General features: G+C 43.2%; 1 protein-coding gene across 2 annotated transcripts in view; it reads left to right on the top strand.

The window, feature by feature from the left end:
* The window catches only part of znf704 (zinc finger protein 704), a 149,989-nt gene that overhangs the window by 79,562 nt on the left and 51,088 nt on the right, over nucleotides 1-19,339 (top strand). For both annotated transcript variants that reach the window (XM_041248058.1, XM_041248059.1), the window contains exon 3: nucleotides 1,818-1,921. In XM_041248058.1, the coding sequence (XP_041103992.1) occupies nucleotides 1,818-1,921 (104 nt within the window). The remainder of the gene's footprint in view (nucleotides 1-1,817; nucleotides 1,922-19,339) is intronic.

Below are 19,339 nucleotides of genomic sequence, written 5' to 3'. Positions count from 1 at the left end.
TGATTGGTTACACTTGGGCTAATTTAGGATTCTTATTACAGGGGGTATAAACTTAAACAACCAAGCTATTTCAGTTTTTAATTAATTTTCTACAAATTTCTGGAATATTTTTTTCACTTGGCAGTTGTGGGGTAGGATGTGTAGATAAAAAAAAAAAAAAAACTATTTTAATGCATTTTAATTCCAGGCTATAAGGCAACAAAAAGTGAACATTTTGAAAGGGTGTGTAGACTTTCTATAGGCACTTTCTATAAGTACATCTACCACTCAGTTGTGTATCTATCATCTAGAAATATCACAAGGTGTTATTGCTATTTTATTCCACGCATTAATATGACATAATGATAGATAAATATTGCTAGTTTTCTGGGATTTCAAGCACAAAATAAAATAATTTTAGTTATTGTTATACTTTAAAACTAAATAAACAAGCCTGATGTGTAGTTTTAATTTTTCTTACATTGCAACAAAATATGTACCAACAAAAGTTTTTGTTTTTTTTCATAACAGCTTTTTTAAACAATTCACTGTTGTAAGTCGTTCTTTTGAACCTTGAGAAAGTCCTTGTGGCAAAGTGATTAACAAGGTACAGGTGCAGAAGTGATGCAGTGCTTAATCAGGAGACAAGACAGTGATAGCCAATTAGAAATGTTTTATTGTTGTAGTCCAGGTCTGTTGACCTCAAACAATAATTCCAGGTAATACACAGCAATGTGTATTGCACTGTTCAAAAGAAAGGGTTTGCAGTCCCAAATAATAAACACAGTCCAGTTACACAGAAGATACAAACACGGTCACCAGTCCTGGGTGCGTGCTGCAGTACTCGTGGTGCTAATACAATTAATGTCGTGACACAGGTGTAGTGATGTCTGGGTTCGTGCTGGCCTCTGGAGACAGCTCTGGAACATATTAACTGTCTTCTAATAAAAACAAGTAATAATTACAGATGAGACAAAAGAAACAAAACACTCACAATATGTTTCACAATAATTGTCCTTAATTAAAGGAACAGATCCGGTTGCTCCGTCCCCTATTTGCACCGTCACACATGACCCATTGGTAAGCGATTGCAGCCGCTTCTCCAATCTGCGGCTGACACATCATTTCCCTTCCGGTTCGATGAGTTAGTGCACTGAAACTCCACCCCCTTTCTAGATGACCGACTTCCTTTTAACCTTGGGAATTAATTATCAGGTCAACTAGTCCAGGGTACTCTATTTCTGCTACTTAGTGCCCTCACAGGTGGGAGGGAGATTTACCACCAAGAATCATTCTATTTTTGTCACAGTCAATCATAGTCTTTTTTTTTTCAGTGAGGCAAAATATGTTTTCTGGGATTCACTAAGTAACTGCCTCAGGAAAACGAATTTTACAGAATCGGCATACTTCTGCTGTTCATACCAAGAAATTAATCCTCCCAGCTGTAGCGCTACTGTCTTTGCGTCGACGCCACAGGTTTCAGACTGATGCATGCATCCTTATGTATGTTTGTGCGAGTGCACCACGGGCAGGTAAGTCTGAAGTAATGAAGTACTGTATTTTAGAGATAAAACTCGTCAGGGAGCTGCAGATCAATGAAGTCACGGATGAATGAGCTTCTAATGTTATTATTATTATTATTATTATTATTATTATTATTATTTATTATTATTATTATTATTATTTTATCCTAAATTTTTGGGTTGTTTAAAGTTATAGATGAGTAAATCACAAACGCAAGCCTGTAAAATTGGTTCTGTTTGTGTTTATCGCCCCTCTTTTTTATTGAGGTAAATCAGCAGTGCTGATGTACACTGGTTTCTCTTACTCTGTTACAGGAAATTGTCAGAAGAAGTGGACATGGATAAAGTGACAGCAGCCATGGTTCTGACAAGCCTGTCAACTAGTCCACTGGTCCGCAGTCCCCCTGTCAAAGTTAATGGTAAGAATTAAATTAATCTTGTGTGCTATAGGTAGGGCCACCAGTTATACAATGTTGGTGAATAGTATTGGTTGATGGTCAAGTTTTCAATGTGGCTAGTGTTACCCATATAGGGCCTCATTTACGAAAGGGCACTAAATTTGGAGTTAGAACGATGTAAAGTAGTGAGCCTAAGGTGAGCAATAAATCTAAATGTAGTGTCCCATTTACTAACAGAGAACGCATTAATGTTACATGCACAGTATTTGACTAATGTACATACCATACTGTGTAGGGATGTGCTTTTGGTATATCTTTATGAACACTAAATGCTATGCAGGCATCGGCGTTTAAATGTTTAAATCATATCCACACACACACACACACACACACACACACACACACACACACACACACACTCTTTATATTACATTCTGATGTATACTGACAGCCCTGTTTAGTATTTTCCAATCAAAGAACCCCTAAATAAGCAAATAACGCTTTAACATCGCAAAGATTTAACTCGCGATTTTCCACTTGCAGCGCTTGTGAGTCTAAATTTGCCACTCCTGTGATAACAGCATGCAGGCACATATATGTATAAGGTGCCATGTGTAAAAAATTTTTTAAAAAAAAGCGTTAATATTTTATCTTTTTTTTTCCAGATTTAGCTTAAATCTTGTATTTTTTCCCCAGATTTATAAATGTTGTGAAAATAAATACTTTTTTTTTTTAAATGTGTATAATCAGATATAACTTATAAATCTAGTTACAAGATTTAACATTTAGCTAAATATTTAACTGAATCTTAAATCTCTTAACAAGATTTAACATCAGTATGTGGCTGCATACCTGGGTGATGTGGTTATCTTTAGTGAAGATTGGGAGTCCAGTCCCGTTTGCGGCAGGTGAGGGCAGTGCTATATTTACACGGGTCAGTAACTTGACGGCCCGTAAATAGAAATGTGCGTTTTCAGTACAGGAAACTAAGGGCCTCAAAATTAGCTTGTTACTGTGTGCTTTGTACACCTGCTATATTCACTAACCAGCGACAAATGACTTTGCACGCAAAATGAATCAAATGGAAAAAGATACAGTGTGAGAATCATTTATATACAATTAATAATGGTAATCCATGGAAATGTATTCAAATTCTCTTCCCTAATACCACGAGGGAGGGACTTGATATAAAAACCATATTTACTTAATGGTGCTAGCTTACTTAATTGTCTAAATCACAATATAAATAGAGCAGACCACAAGTAGTGCTGTGTGGGAAACATGATAAACGTGTATATGTGCTTTCAGGTACTGTATTAAATTTTTTCCAGGATAAACGACTGCCCGTGTTCCACAGAACACTACAAATAAAATGTCATATATAGGCTACATAGGATGTATTTCATTGGTTTTGTGTATTAAGGGCAATAGATTAACATACAGTGTTATAATAATGTACATAATGATATGATTCTAAAAATGCAATTTACCAAAAGATGACTGCACGTGAACTGTATTACATAATCATTTCCTTTATTCCGATTCTAAATTTGTATTTCTCAATGCAAGATGCATTGTAGGAATAGACAGTGCTGTATAACATTTTTCCATTATGATGTTGTACTACCGAAACAGCCGAGAGACAGTTGTGCTCTTTTAACGCATGAATTACACTGAATTATTTTGGCCCTGAAAACATTAGCATTTTTGTCATGGAAAAGACAACACTGAGTACTTGTGGCAAAGTGGTGAGTGATGACAGAGGCGTGCAATGAAGAACGGATACAAAAACAGACTGGTGCAAGGGTGTTTATGGAATTAATTAGTAATGTCCAGAGCCTTATTGTGTACACTGGTAAACACTGGTTGTTCCTGGGTAATAAGTGTTATTTCCTAATTGCTTATGCCTCAAAAGTATAGAGAATGGCTATTATTCCCCACAGACTTTGCTTTTGTGACCAGGACAGTGATATTTCAAAATATCACTATTTCCAGTGGGAAAACGGGTAAATGTGTGTCTTTTCGTTCACATAAAGTCAGAAAAAAACAACATATGAATCCAAATTAACATGTATTTATACTAAAGTAATACAAAAATAACTACAAAAGATTTAGAAGTGAGTAGTTTTTCGAGATTTACGATTATACTGTAAATACAGTATAATCGTAAATCTTGAAAAACTACTCACTTCTAAATCTTTTGTAGTCATTTTTGTATTCATTATACCAGGTGCTGCATGGCACATGGTGCTCGCGGTGCATGCGGTGCATGCGGTGCATATTACACCGGTGCTGCACGTTACACGCGGTGCTTAGTGCATGGTATCTATCATTGCACGGTACTCAGTGGACATGGTGCATGCACTACTCGTGCTCCTGGGTGCGCACTGTGGTCAATCTACCCCGCACTATGACTGGCAGGGTTGGCTTCCATGCCTGTGAGGCCTGTGGGACCAATATTCCACAGGAGGACAGGCACAACATGTGCGCTCGGTGTCTAGGCCCGGAGCACGATGCCTCAGCCCTGAAAGGCTCCTGTGACATCTGCGTGGCTTTTCAGCCATCATGCTTGCGAATCACCTGGAGAGAGTCACACAGGGATATTCTTTGTCCCCCGCAGTGGGCCCCTCCCAGCCACACCTCCCGACGCCTTCACACAGCCACTTCGGGGAGATCCCCTGTGCACAGGCATCTGTATCCACCCGCACCTGCTCCACGATGCCTCCGGCTAGATGGTTGAAGAAGTCCTGGCAGGTGCAGGACATCATGGATATAAAAGCTCAGATCGGCCAGATCATGGAGTTTTTGGAGAGGCAGGCCCCACCGGCTCCGGCCGTGGGCTCCTGTGTGGTCCCCCCTACCCATCCCCTGTGCTAGTCTCAATATCTATGCCGCCCCCTGACCCCTCCGTGGGAGAGCAGGGTGAGTGGATTGACTGGGCGTTTTGTTTGGACAAGGAAGCGCTCTCCATCGCTGCCTCGTGAGGTGAGTCCGCTTTCCCTCCGGATATGGAGGTCGAGGCGGAGCCTGAATTCCCAGCTGATATGGCCCCTAGTTCCGAGGCTGCCTCAGTTATTAGCGCACCGTCACTGGCAGGGTCTGATACTGCCCGTGCTCATGGGACGCGCGGCGGAGTACCTGCAGGTCCCTTGGACAGCGCAGGCAGAGCCACGCCCTTCCGTCTTTTGACTGCATTATGCGGCTCCCCGAGCTCAACCCTTCCCAGCTTTCCCTGATTTCATGGAGGAGGTACATAAGAACATAAGAACATAAGAACATAAGAAAATTTACAAACGAGAGGAGGCCATTCGGCCCATCTTGCTCGTTTGGTTGTTAGTAGCTTATTGATCCCAAAATCTCATCAAGCAGCTTCTTGAAGGATCCCAGGGTGTCAGCTTCAACAACATTACTGGGGAGTTGATTCCAGACCCTCACAATTCTCTGTGTAAAAAAGTGTCTCCTATTTTCTGTTCTGAATGCCCCTTTTTCTAAACTCCATTTGTGACCCCTGGTCCTTGTTTCTTTTTTCAGGCTGAAAAAGTCCCTTGGGTCGACACTGTCAATACCTTTTAGAATTTTGAATGCTTGAATTAGGTCGCCACGTAGTCTTCTTTGTTCAAGACTGAACAGATTCAATTCTTTTAGCCTGTCTGCATATGACATGCCTTTTAAGCCCGGAATAATTCTGGTCGCTCTTCTTTGCACTCTTTCTAGAGCAGCAATATCTTTTTTATAGCGAGGTGACCAGAACTGCACACAATATTCAAGATGAGGTCTTACAAGTGCATTGTACAGTTTTAACATTACTTCCCTTGATTTAAATTCAACACTTTTCACAATGTATCCAAGCATCTTGTTAGCCTTTTTTATAGCTTCCCCACATTGCCTAGATGAAGACATTTCTGAGTCAACAAAAACTCCTAGGTCTTTTTCATAGATTCCTTCTCCAATTTCAATATCTCCCATATGATATTTATAATGTACATTTTTATTTCCTGCGTGCAGTACCTTACACTTTTCTCTATTAAATGTCATTTGCCATGTGTCTGCCCAGTTCTGAATCTTGTCTAGATCATTTTGAATGACCTTTGCTGCTGCAACAGTGTTTGCCACTCCTCCTACTTTTGTGTCGTCTGCAAATTTAACAAGTTTGCTTACTATACCAGAATCTAAATCATTAATGTAGATTAGGAATAGCAGAGGACCTAATACTGATCCCTGTGGTACACCGTTGGTTACCACACTCCATTCTGAGGTTTTTCCTCTAATCAGTACTTTCTGTTTTCTACATGTTAACCACTCCCTAATCCATGTACATGTGTTTCCTTGAATCCCAACTGCGTTCAGTTTGAGAATTAATCTTTTGTGCGGGACTTTGTCAAAAGCTTTCTGGAAATCTAAATAAACCATGTCATATGCTTTGCAATTATCCATTATCGATGTTGCATCCTCAAAAAAATCAAGCAAGTTAGTTAGGCACGATCTCCCTTTCCTAAAACCATGTTGACTGTCTCCCAGTACCCTGTTACCATATAGGTAATTTTCCATTTTGGATCTTATTATAGTTTCCATAAGTTTGCATATAATAGAAGTCAGGCTTACTGGTCTGTAGTTACCTGGTTCAGTTTTGTTTCCCTTTTTGTGGATCGGTATTACGTTTGCAATTTTCCAGTCTGTCGGTACCACCCCTGTGTCAAGAGACTGCTGCATGATCTTGGTTAGCGGTTTGTAAATTACTTCTTTCATTTCTTTGAGTACTACTGGGAGGATCTCATCCGGCCCAGGGGATTTGTTTATTTTAAGAGCTCCTAGTCCCTTTAACACTTCTGCCTCAGTTATGCTAAAGTTATTTAAAACTGGATAGGAACTGGATGACATGTGGGGCATGTTGTCAGTATCTTCCTTTGTAAAAACTTGTGAAAAGTAATCATTTAACATATTTGCTATTTTTTTTTCTTCCTCTACGATTTTGCCATTTGTATCTCTTAAACATTTAATCTCCTCTTTGAATGTTCTCTTGCTGTTGTAATATTGGAAAAACATTTTGGAATTGGTTTTAGCTCCCTTAGCAATGTTCATTTCTATTTCTCTCTTGGCCTTTCTAACTTCCTTTTTGACTTGCGTTTGCAGTTCCGTGTACTCTTTCTGCGTACTTTCTTTTCGGTCCTTTTTTAATGCTCTGTAAAGTGCCTTTTTTCGCTGAATTTTTTTTTTTTAATTGATCTATTAAACCATTTTGGCAATTTAGTTTTACATTTAGATTTGTCTACTTTAGGGATGTAATTGTTTTGCGCCTCTAGTACTACATTTTTGAAGAACAACCATCCTTCTTCTGTGGGTGTTTTCTCTATTTTACTCCAATCTACTTCTGTTAGTCTCTGTTTCATGCCTTCATAGTTTGCTTTTCTAAAATTGTAAACCTTAGCTTTAGTCTTTACTTTTGGGGATTTAAAAAACACTTCAAATGAGACCATGTTATGGTCTGAGTTTGCCAGTGGTTCTCTGACCTCTATTTTAGTTATTCTATCTTCGTTATTTGAAAAGACTAAATCAAGGCATGCCTCCCCTCTAGTGGGTGCCTTGACAAATTGTGTTAGGAAGCAGTCATTTGTCATTTCCACCATTTCTATTTCATCCTTCGTGCTACCCACCGGGTTTTCCCATTTTATTTGGGGGAAGTTGAAATCCCCCATTAGTATGGCTTCTCCTTTGCTACACACATTTCTAATGTCATTGTATAACAGATTATTGTGCTCACCGTCTGAATCTGGCGGTCTATAGCATGCTCCTATTATTATGCCTTTTGAATTTTTGTCTGTTATTCTGACCCATATTGATTCGGTTTTATTTTCTTTGTCCAGGTTTAACACCTGGGCTTCAAGACTGTTTCTTATGTATAGCGCTACCCCTCCTCCTCTTCTGTCCTGCCTGTCTTTCCTATACAGTGTATACCCACAAATATTATATTCGTCCCCATCACTCTCAGACAACCAAGTTTCTGTAACACCTATCACATCATAGTTACCTGTTAGTGCAGTAGCTTCAAGTTCTAGAATTTTGTTTCTGATACTTCTAGCATTTAGATAAATACATTTAATGGTTGTCTTACCTGAGTTGTTGTTCTTGTTTTGATGCGGTCTCCCTTCTGTTTTTTTGTTGATTTCTCCCCCCTTCCTTTCTAGTTTAAATGCTTCCGAACCTGCTCGAGGATCTTTTCTCCGAGTAGACTAGTTCCCTTGTTATTTAAATGCAGTCCATCCCGTCTATACAGATAGTCCTCGTTGTAGAATGTGGTCCAATGATCAAGATAGGTGAAGCCTTCCCGTGTGCACCACGTCTTCAGCCATGCGTTTTGATTAATTATTTCCAGCTGTCCATATGGTCCTTTGCAAGGTGCGGGTAGTATACCAGAAAATACCACAGTTTTGGTTTTCTCTTTTAATTTCCTTCCTAGCTCTCTGAATTTATTTTGCAGGGATTTTGGTCTGTCTCTTCCAATGTTGTTTGTACCAATGTGGACGACTACTACCGGGTCGTCTCCTGTTCGTTCTAGGAGCCTGTCCACGTTTTCAGTGATGTGCTTGACCGAGGCTCCCGGAAGGCAGCACACTGTTGTAGTAAGGGGGTCCAAACTGCGAACTGAACTTGCTGTGTTTCTCAATATGGAGTCCCCAACAATCATGACCTCCCTTCTTTTTGCTGTCTGGTCACCACTGTCAATGGGGTCCTGGATGTTGTTCCTTTCATTCTCTTGTTGTTGGTTCTGCTCATCACAATTCTGAAGTGACTCAAATCTGTTGGTTGTTTTGATTTCTGGTGGTTGTGTTTGACGAAGTTTCTTTTTTTCCCTGCTTCTGCCTACCTGAACCCAGCTGTTCTGACCTTCTATCTCCCTGGTGGCTTTCAGTCTGTTAGGGGTGATGCAGACTTCCATGAATTGTGGGTGTGCCAGTTCCTCAAGATCCTGTTGCTGTCTCACTTCCTCCAGCTCCATTTCTAGCATACTTACTAGTTTATGCAAATCCTGGATCGCGCGGCACTTTACGCACACTTGGTTTAGCCCAGGGACCCTGTGTGCCCAAACCTGCAGTGCAGAGTGACGTCCGGAGGGCTTACGTGGTGGGAGCCCAGAGTACCCGCTTAGCAAACACATCCAGTATGCTGGTTGTGTACTTGGATGGGATTTTGCGTGATGCCCCGCTCCTAGAGCTGGTGGCCACGGAGTTGCGATCGCATCCGTTGCTGCAGTCTAGTGGTCGCACGCAGACAGCTGTGGCTGTCGCAGGCGTGGGTGCCTGATGCTGATAAGGCCGCGCTGTTGGACGTGCCCATATCACCAGGCCACAGCTTTGGCCCAGCAGTGGAGGAGAACCTGCAGCGGTCTCTTAAGGAATGAGAGGCGTCGAGACAGATAGCCGCGTCGCTACCATCAACGATGCCAAGAGTCGGCTGATGAGGGTGCAGTGCGTAACATATGTGGGGCTCCGGCTGGACACAACAATGCACGCATACCTGTCGGATGACAGGGTAGCAGCTCTACAGCACCCCCTCTCCCTGTTTCCACTTGTTTTGTGCCAACAACTACTGGGTCTGATGGCTGCAGCGGTATCAGCCATCGAGCTGGGTTTATTGTGCATGTGCCCGCTGCAAGCATGGCTCAATGCATTCCGGTTACATTCCAAATGTGAAAGGTACCGTCGGCTGACAGTGCCTCGTGTGTACGGTGACCCTGCGCTGGTGGAGGATTAACTCTCACCTGCGCCAACGAGTCCGAATGGGTGGTGACGACGGACGCCTCCAACGTCTGTGTATAGCTCCTGCAGGCGTATTTGGGATGATGGTAGCAGAGTGTCACTGCATGCAAATCTTGCTTTTCTCCCCAAGGTGGTTACAGCCTTCCACATGAACCAGTCCATGGAAATGTAGTCTTTTCATCCTCCACCATTTGCTACGGAGAAGATACGAAGTTGTTATGTGGATGGATGAGAGCGCTATGTCAATCTGACCAGCTCTTCATCTGCCATGGAACACAGACCCTGGGACAGCCCCTTTCAAAGCAGCGACTGTCGCATTGGATTGCGGACACAGTCTTGACTGCATATGATGGTGCTGGCTTACCCCTACCTGGGCGGGCAGCCGTACATTCCACGAGAGGTGTGGCTACGTCATGGGCCCTCTTTCGAGGTGCCTCCATGGCTGAGATTTGTGATGCCGCTAGCTGGGCTACCCTGCATATTTTTTCCAGGTTCTATCACCTGAGTGTGGTAGATCTCTCATTGTCCTCTGTGCTCCTCGAGGTTGCACGCTCGCACTGCTGACCTTGGTCAGGCAGGACTTGACGTCCCTTATGTGCTGCCATTCTTTCCTCCCTCGCGACGGCTCTGGTACACGTTTACCATAACGATGTTTTGGTGGCCATCTTCAAATTGAAAGGGAACGTTAGTAGAGACCTCACCTCAGCCTTGGTTTTGGGGATTGCCACATCTGCCAAGGCCTGGACCTTGGTGACAATGGGTTTCACCCTGCCATTCCCAATTATACATCCCAAATATTGTGTCTATTTTTTGGCAATCACACATTTTGGCAAGTTAGCTGTCAGCCGGGCTGCCCTTAGAGACTGAAGGACGGCCGTGATCCTAGCCAAATGCTCTTGCCAGGTGGAGCTGTAAATAACCACATTGTCGATAATGCTGCCACATATTCACAATGTGGAAGTAAAACCTGGTCCATCAGTCTTTGAAAGGCAGCGAGTGCACCACGTAGCCCAAACGGCATGGTTGTAAAGTGAAGTAGCCCCTTTGGTGTTGAAAATGCATTGTTTGCTCTAGAACTACGAATTAACGGGAGCTGGCAGTATCCCTTTGTCATATCCAGAGTGGAAATAAACCTTGCCGTCCCCAGTCTATCTAGAATCTCGTCGACCCGAGGCATGGGATATGCATCAAACTTGACAATAGTGTTTACCTTTGGAAATCAACCAAGAAGAGGTTGGTGCCATCCTTTTTGGCCACTATCAACATCGGACTGCACCACTCACTCCTGGAAGGCTCAACACCCCAAGTTTGAGCATGTCCCATACCTCTTTGTGAACGCCACCTCATCGACTTTGTGGGATCCAATAATGTCTGTCTTGCACTGTGACACCTGGGGGAGAGATAATGGCAAATACAACAAGGTTAGTTTTACTGGGCATGTCAGAAAAATACATTGTTGAATTCCTCAATTAACATGTGCAGCTCATGTTGCTGATCAGGAAGTAATTGTTCCCCCATCGAAATGTTCTTTGTGCTAGAGGTCTCTAGCTCGGGGCCCAGATCATCCTCTACATTACCCGGGGCTATAAATAAGGCCTCCCTTGCCTGCCAGGGCTTTAATAAATGTACATGATACATTTATTTTTCATTATGGCAATGATCTGTCTAAAATAATTTCCACTAATGAGAGTAGATGTTAAAAACTTCATGCTGATTTGAACTCGGCTCTCGACAAGATAAGCACCAACTAAGACGTAGCTTTACAGTAAACTAATGTGATCCATATGTGTCTCCATCCATTTGCATTTCCTTCCATATAATAATGTAGATATCCTTCTGTCTGGTGTTAATGGCTGAAGTGTAATGCTGGCTCCAGGGATCAGCTTATTTGCCTGCCCAGTGCATCAGCACACACAACGGCACACAACCACAGTGAGGTCTCCCCAGCGCTTCAGCATGATAACCGTTTGGATTGAGTTAAGTAGTGTACAACTCTGGGGTCTTCTAGTGGGCACCTTCTGTCCTCTGTTTTTTGTCGACTAGCCCACGACACCTCAAGAAGGCTTGTGATTCTGGTATCCCAGCATCCCCCCCTCCATCCCCCACTCAACTCAGCCCAGCTTGCTTACCCATACATCAGGGTTGCTTTCTTTCTATTGTGCTTGAGATCCCCATCCAGAATATTTCCCTCTCAACTTGCTGCTCCTTTCTACTGCTTCAGATAAGTTCTTCACTGTGCAACACGTAACTCTTGGCCACTGAACCCGACATCTCTGAGAAACTGGGTTGTAGAGTTGGCCACAAATCCTCGACAGCCCACCTCCACTGGGTAAACTCGGACTCTCCATCCTTGCTGTTCCGCTTCAGCAGCTAGTTGAGTATACTGAAGTTTCTTCCTCTCATATGCCTCATTCACAGCATCCTCCCATGGCACTGTTCACTCTACCAGATGAACAAGGCGTGCTGATCCAGACCACAAGGCAATGTCTGGTCGAAGCTTAGTGGTGGTAATCTCAGGTGGAAAAATAAGCCGTTGACCAACATCTGCCAGCATTTTCCACTCTGTGGCAGAGTAAAGCTCTGCCGTTTTTAAATTGGCAGGGACGGGGTTAATTTACCCTGCCTGCCTGGGTTTATTATGTTCAGGTGGCTGGGGTTGATTAATTGATTAAATGATTAACTTAATTAACAATCAATCAGCGCCCAGCCACCTCACATAAGGAGGCCTCTGATTCTCATTTGTGAGGAGGGAGCTGAGGAAGCAGGTTGGTGTTTGTTGTGTGGTTTTCTGAATTTTGCTAAAATCCTAAATTATCATGTAAGTTTTGTTTTTTGTCTTTCTTTTTGTGTTTCAATCCCTTTGTTTTTGTCCATGTGCCCTTTCATTTTTGTGTTTATTTATAATGAAATAGTTATTTTTTTGATCTGCAGTCTGTCTCTGTGCTTCTAGCCACTTGCCAGCCTGCCACACAGTCACTAGCAGCTTCCAATTGTCCTGTGCGAGGCTTGGTTTTAACACCTTTTCTTTGTGGTTGCTCTCCTGGATGGAGGAATATTGTCTTTTGTGTGTAATGCTTTGAAGGAAATGGTGCAACTTATTGGTCAGGTTACGCTTGTCTTCCAATGCTAAGGCCAAACATCGCAGCACCTGGTCATGGCGCAAAGTAAACCGTTCTTGGCTAAGACCCACCTTACATCCTGTCAAGATGTGCCTTAATGTTGCAGGTGATGAACACAAAGTACATGAGGGATCCTCACCTACCCAGGGGTTTAGCTTCTGTGGTGATGGGAGAACGTCATATGCTGATCTGATGAGGAAACTGATTGTGCTCTCTTCCACTGTCCATAGGTATTGCCAGCCGATCTTGCGGTGTTCCACACTCTCCCATCTCATCCATTCTCCCTGCTTGGCCTGGGAAACAGCCTTTACACACCTGATCCTCTCCTCCTGCTTTTGCACCTCATTGACTACCAGCTTCCCCCATTGAGCTGTGGTTGCCTTGTGCCATGTAGGAGGAGCTGAACTGAGACCAAGACCCCCTCCTCCAATTCGTAGGGCAGTCTTAGCATCATCCACAGCTTTCTTTGCTGTCCATTTTCTTCCAGTTTTCAACACAGGTGCTGACTCCCATATGTATTTGTCACTTGAATCTACTAATGTCATCTCCGTACTTTGGCGCACTTAAACTGCTCTATTAGAGCCGAGATTGGTAGCTGCAGTATTCCTTTACCATAAAGTCCCACTCTGCTGAGGCAACGTGGAACTCCCAACCATTTCCTGATGTATGAACTGATTAAAGCTTCCAGCTTCTCAACTGTTGTCAAGGAAACATTGTACACAGTCAGTGGCCACAGCAGAATTGGCAGTAGACCAAACTGAAAGCACCAGAGTTTCAGTTTGCCCGGTAAAGCGCTGCTGTATGCTCTTCAACCCTTCCACTGCTTGTTGTCCTGCACGAACTGTGTCCTTTAGATCCCCGTCGTACCATCTCCCTAGACTTTTCACTGGCTTCTCGGACACTGTTGGTATTGCCTCACCATTAATGTAGAACTACTATCTACTACTTTACCGATAATTCTAGAGATGCTCCTTGATTTAGTGGGATTGAATTGCATTTGTGCCCATTCAATGTTATTGGTTAATTTGCCCAATAACTGATTAGTGCAGGCTGCTGTTGTAGTCATCCATGTATGCTCGAGTTGGTGGTAGTAGCATTCCAGAAGCCAAGCGCTGTCCTCCCGCTACCCATTTTGATGCCCTAATAATTACTTCCATTGCCATGGTAAAAGCCAGTGGAGAAATGATACATCCTGCCATTATTCCAACTTCTAGGCATTGCCATGTAATTCACCTTTCCTATAGCCCGAATCACTTCATATGGCCCCTGCCATTTAGCACAGTTTTAATTCTGATGGGGAAAGCAGCATCATTACCTTGTCTCCAGGTCGAAACGTACAAATGAATATATTTTATTGTAATGCTGCTGTTTTCGGTTTGAGATTGTCCTGGGCCAAACAACTGACCAAATCTATGCTATCTCTAAGTAGAAGTACATGCTACACTACTTTTTTGGACAAGCCTTTATGCTCCTCCCACCCCTCTCTCAACAGATTGAGAATGCTGCAAGGCTGTTGGCCGTACATGAGCTCGAAGGGAGAAAACCCTGTCGAACTCTGCGGCACCTCTCTCACTGCAAAAAGAGGTAGGGAATAAAAGATGCCCAATGTTTTTGCTCTTGATTTACAAATCGTCTCAGCATCGCCTTCAAGGTCTGATTAAAGCGTTCCACCAAACCGTCCGTGCAGCACATGCAGGATTTTGTGTGCTATGACGACTAGTGTGACAAAGACGGCTGTAGTGGGGACATCAGACCAGAAGAAACACACAGTACTGCGAGATGAAATTATAAATGGATGCTCTTCTGTGCAGTTTATTATTATAAAATAAAACAGTACAAAAAACAGGATACGGCACTTGACAGCAAAATAAATAGACAAACAAAACGGACTAACACTTAAACAAACAGTGCACTAACAGACACTAACATGGTGAGTCAAAACAACAGTTATATATTGACGTTTAGTTATCGTTTTAAATTCTCTCCTCTTCACACCCTTTCTCCACTCATCGAACACACAACCCAGAGTGAGTGAAAACATGCTGCTTTTATGCAGCTGTACCGAGAAGCATTTAAAAGCATTTAAACTAGAAAGGAAGGGGGGAGAAATCAACAAAAAAACAGAAGGGAGACCGCATCAAAACAAGAACAACAACTCAGGTAAGACAACCATTAAATGTATTTATCTAAATGCTAGAAGTATCAGAAACAAAATTCTAGAACTTGAAGCTACTGCACTAACAGGTAACTATGATGTGATAGGTGTTACAGAAACGTGGTTATCTGAGAGTGATGGGGACGAATATAATATTTGTGGGTATACACTGTATAGGAAAGACAGGCAGGACAAAAGAGGAGGAGGGGTAGCGCTATACATAAGAAACAGTCTTGAAGCCCAGGTGTTAAACCTGGACAAAGAAAATAAAACCGAATCAATATGGGTCAGAATAACAGACAAAAATTCAAAAGGCATAATAATAGGAGCATGCTATAGACCGCCAGATTCAGACGGTGAGCACAATAATCTGTTATACAATGACATTAGAAATGTGTGTAGCAAAGGAGAAGCCATACTAATGGGGGATTTCAACTTCCCCCAAATAAAATGGGAAAACCCGGTGGGTATCGCGAAGGATGAAATAGAAATGGTGGAAATGACAAATGACTGCTTCCTAACACAATTTGTGAAGGCACCCACTAGAGGGGAGGCATGCCTTGATTTAGTCTTTTCAAATAACGAAGATAGAATAACTAAAACAGAGGTCAGAGAACCACTGGCAAACTCAGACCATAACATGGTCTCATTTGAAGTGTTTTTTAAATCCCCAAAAGTAAAGACTAAAGTTAAGGTTTACAATTTTAGAAAAGCAAACTATGAAGGTATGAAACAGAGACTAACAGAAGTAGATTGGAGTAAAATAGAGAAAACACCCACAGAAGAAGGATGGTTGTTCTTCAAAAATGTAGTACTAGAGGCGCAAAACAATTACATCCCTAAAGTAGACAAATCTAAATGTAAAACTAAATTGCCAAAATGGTTTAATAGATCAATTAAAAAAAATATTCAGCGAAAAAAGGCACTTTACAGAGCATTAAAAAAGGACCAAAAAGAAAGTACGCAGAAAGAGTACACAGAACTGCAAACGCAAGTCAAAAAGGAAGTTAGAAAGGCCAAGAGAGAAATAGAAATGAACATTGCTAAGGGAGCTAAAACCAATTCCAAAATGTTTTTCCAATATTACAACAGCAAGAGAACATTCAAAGAGGAGATTAAATGTTTAAGAGATACAAATGGCAAAATCGTAGAGGAAGAAAAAAAAATAGCAAATATGTTAAATGATTACTTTTCACAAGTTTTTACAAAGGAAGATACTGACAACATGCCCCACATGTCATCCAGTTCCTATCCAGTTTTAAATAACTTTAGCATAACTGAGGCAGAAGTGTTAAAGGGACTAGGAGCTCTTAAAATAAACAAATCCCCTGGGCCGGATGAGATCCTCCCAGTAGTACTCAAAGAAATGAAAGAAGTAATTTACAAACCGCTAACCAAGATCATGCAGCAGTCTCTTGACACAGGGGTGGTACCGACAGACTGGAAAATTGCAAACGTAATACCGATCCACAAAAAGGGAAACAAAACTGAACCAGGTAACTACAGACCAGTAAGCCTGACTTCTATTATATGCAAACTTATGGAAACTATAATAAGATCCAAAATGGAAAATTACCTATATGGTAACAGGGTAATGGGAGACAGTCAACATGGTTTTAGGAAAGGGAGATCGTGCCTAACTAACTTGCTTGATTTTTTTTTGAGGATGCAACATCGATAATGGATAATTGCAAAGCATATGACATGGTTTATTTAGATTTCCAGAAAGCTTTTGACAAAGTCCCGCACAAAAGATTAATTCTCAAACTGAACGCAGTTGGGATTCAAGGAAACACATGTACATGGATTAGGGAGTGGTTAACATGTAGAAAACAGAAAGTACTGATTAGAGGAGAAACCTCAGAATGGAGTGTGGTAACCAGCGGTGTACCACAGGGATCAGTATTAGGTCCTCTGCTATTCCTAATCTACATTAATGATTTAGATTCTGGTATAGTAAGCAAACTTGTTAAATTTGCAGACGACACAAAAGTAGGAGGAGTGGCAAACACTGTTGCAGCAGCAAAGGTCATTCAAAATGATCTAGACAAGATTCAGAACTGGGCAGACACATGGCAAATGACATTTAATAGAGAAAAGTGTAAGGTACTGCACGCAGGAAATAAAAATGTACATTATAAATATCATATGGGAGATATTGAAATTGGAGAAGGAATCTATGAAAAAGACCTAGGAGTTTTTGTTGACTCAGAAATGTCTTCATCTAGGCAATGTGGGGAAGCTATAAAAAAGGCTAACAAGATACTACAGATACATTGTGAAAAGTGTTGAATTTAAATCAAGGGAAGTAATGTTAAAACTGTACAATGCACTAGTAAGACCTCATCTTGAATATTGTGTTCAGTTCTGGTCACCTCGCTATAAAAAAGATATTGCTGCTCTAGAAAGAGTGCAAAGAAGAGCGACCAGAATTATTCCGGGCTTAAAAGGCATGTCATATGCAGACAGGCTAAAAGAATTGAATCTGTTCAGTCTTGAACAAAGAAGACTACGTGGCGACCTAATTCAAGCATTCAAAATTCTAAAAGGTATTGACAGTGTCGACCCAAGGGACTTTTTCAGCCTGAAAAAAGAAACAAGGACCAGGGGTCACAAATGGAGTTTAGAAAAAGGGGCATTCAGAACAGAAAATAGGAGACACTTTTTTACACAGAGAATTGTGAGGGTCTGGAATCAACTCCCCAGTAATGTTGTTGAAGCTGACACCCTGGGATCCTTCAAGAAGCTGCTTGATGAGATTTTGGGATCAATAAGCTACTAACAACCAAACGAGCAAGATGGGCCGAATGGCCTCCTCTCGTTTGTAAACTTTCTTTTGTTCTTATGTTCTTATGAGACTCGACTGCTAATCAATCATTCAATTGGAGTCGCGGTACAACTGCACGTGAATTAATAAAGTGTAATTCCCCATGCTCGCATATTATTACATTTTACCTGCACGTGAAGTGCTGTGCAATCCTCGTGCCTAAATACAAACATACATTTTAAACAACTTGTGTTCCACAGACCCATTTATATCCCATGTACCAATTACTATACAACAACATTAACACACTACACGTAACATACAATACAAATAAATAGTCCAGGGGTGGAACACTTTGCCACGTATACTGCCCCTTGTGCAAAGTACACCTGGCCTCAACGGCCATCTCCCCCCTTAAAAACCCAGCAGTCCAGGTGAAAGTCTTGGGCCGGGAAGGGAGGCTTCACTGGGCCCATGGCTGAAAATGCTGTCAGCTCCTCTGCCGGTAATGGCACAGCTGACAGAAGAACCGCCCGGCAGCAGTGGCTGAGAAGAGGGCCAAAACCCACACCCCAGCTTATCCTGACTCCCTTCACGTCTTCGCCCAAGGATGCCCGCCTTGCTTCGCCCAAGGATGCCCGCCTTGCTTCGCCCAAGGATGCCCGCCTCGCTTCGCCCAAGGATGCCTGGGGTCGTCTGCCGCTCCGCATCGCCTGTTGCCAGCTGCTACACATCACCTGGGGTTGCCAGCCGCTCCGAATCGCCTGGGGTTGCCTGTCAATCCACATCGCCAGGGGCTGCCTCTGTCTCCATATTGCCTGTGGAGCCACCAGTGGCAGGGTATGAGGGGGAAGCTCTGCTCCTGCCAATGGAGGTGGTGGAGGCAGAGGCAGCTCCTGCTGCTCTGCTCCTGGCGGTGGAGGTGGCGGAGGCATGTAGCCTCCTGGCGACAGGGGTGGGAACGGCGTGTAGTCTCCTGGCGACAGGGGTGGGAACGGCGTGTAGTCTCCTGGCGACAAGGGTGGGAACGGCTTGTAGTCTCCTGGCGACAGAGGTGGGAGCGGCATGTAATCTCCTGGCGGCGGAGGTGGGAACGGCGTGTAGTCTCCTGGCGGTGGAGGTGGGAGTGGCGTGTAGTCTGCCCTTGTTACAGGGGACTGTTGCGGCTCTCCCTCACTGGCAGGGGACTGGTGTGTCTCTCCCTCACTGGCAGGGGACTGGTGTTGCTCTCCCTCACTTGCAGTGGACTGGTGCAGCTCTCTGTCACTGGCAGGGGAAGGTGATGGAGACAGAGGCAGAACCTGCTCCTCTCCTCCAGGTGGTGATGGTGGGGGAAATGATACCAGCAGGCATTCACCCTCTGCAGTTGGAGATGGTGACAGCAGGCATTCTTCCTCTGCTGGTGGAAGTGGGAACAGCTCCCTCTCGGGCTTTGGATTCCCGAGTTCCCCCCGTCTGGGTGCTGAAATCTCACGGTCCCCCCGTCTGGGAGCTAGAGACCCTGCTACTGTTCTGTTTATAGCTGCCTCCAGATAGCAGAGGACCAACTCCAGACCTTCCTGCAGGGGAGTTTGGGGTGTGTTCCTTCTCATAAGCCTCCCATCGCTCCCTGTCCATCAGCCACAGGACCCGGATGGCTATGGG

This window comes from Polyodon spathula, chromosome 4 (genome assembly GCF_017654505.1).
Source record: "Polyodon spathula isolate WHYD16114869_AA chromosome 4, ASM1765450v1, whole genome shotgun sequence".
Classification (NCBI taxonomy): domain Eukaryota; kingdom Metazoa; phylum Chordata; class Actinopteri; order Acipenseriformes; family Polyodontidae; genus Polyodon; species Polyodon spathula.
This window is presented reverse-complemented; position numbering and strand designations above follow the sequence as displayed.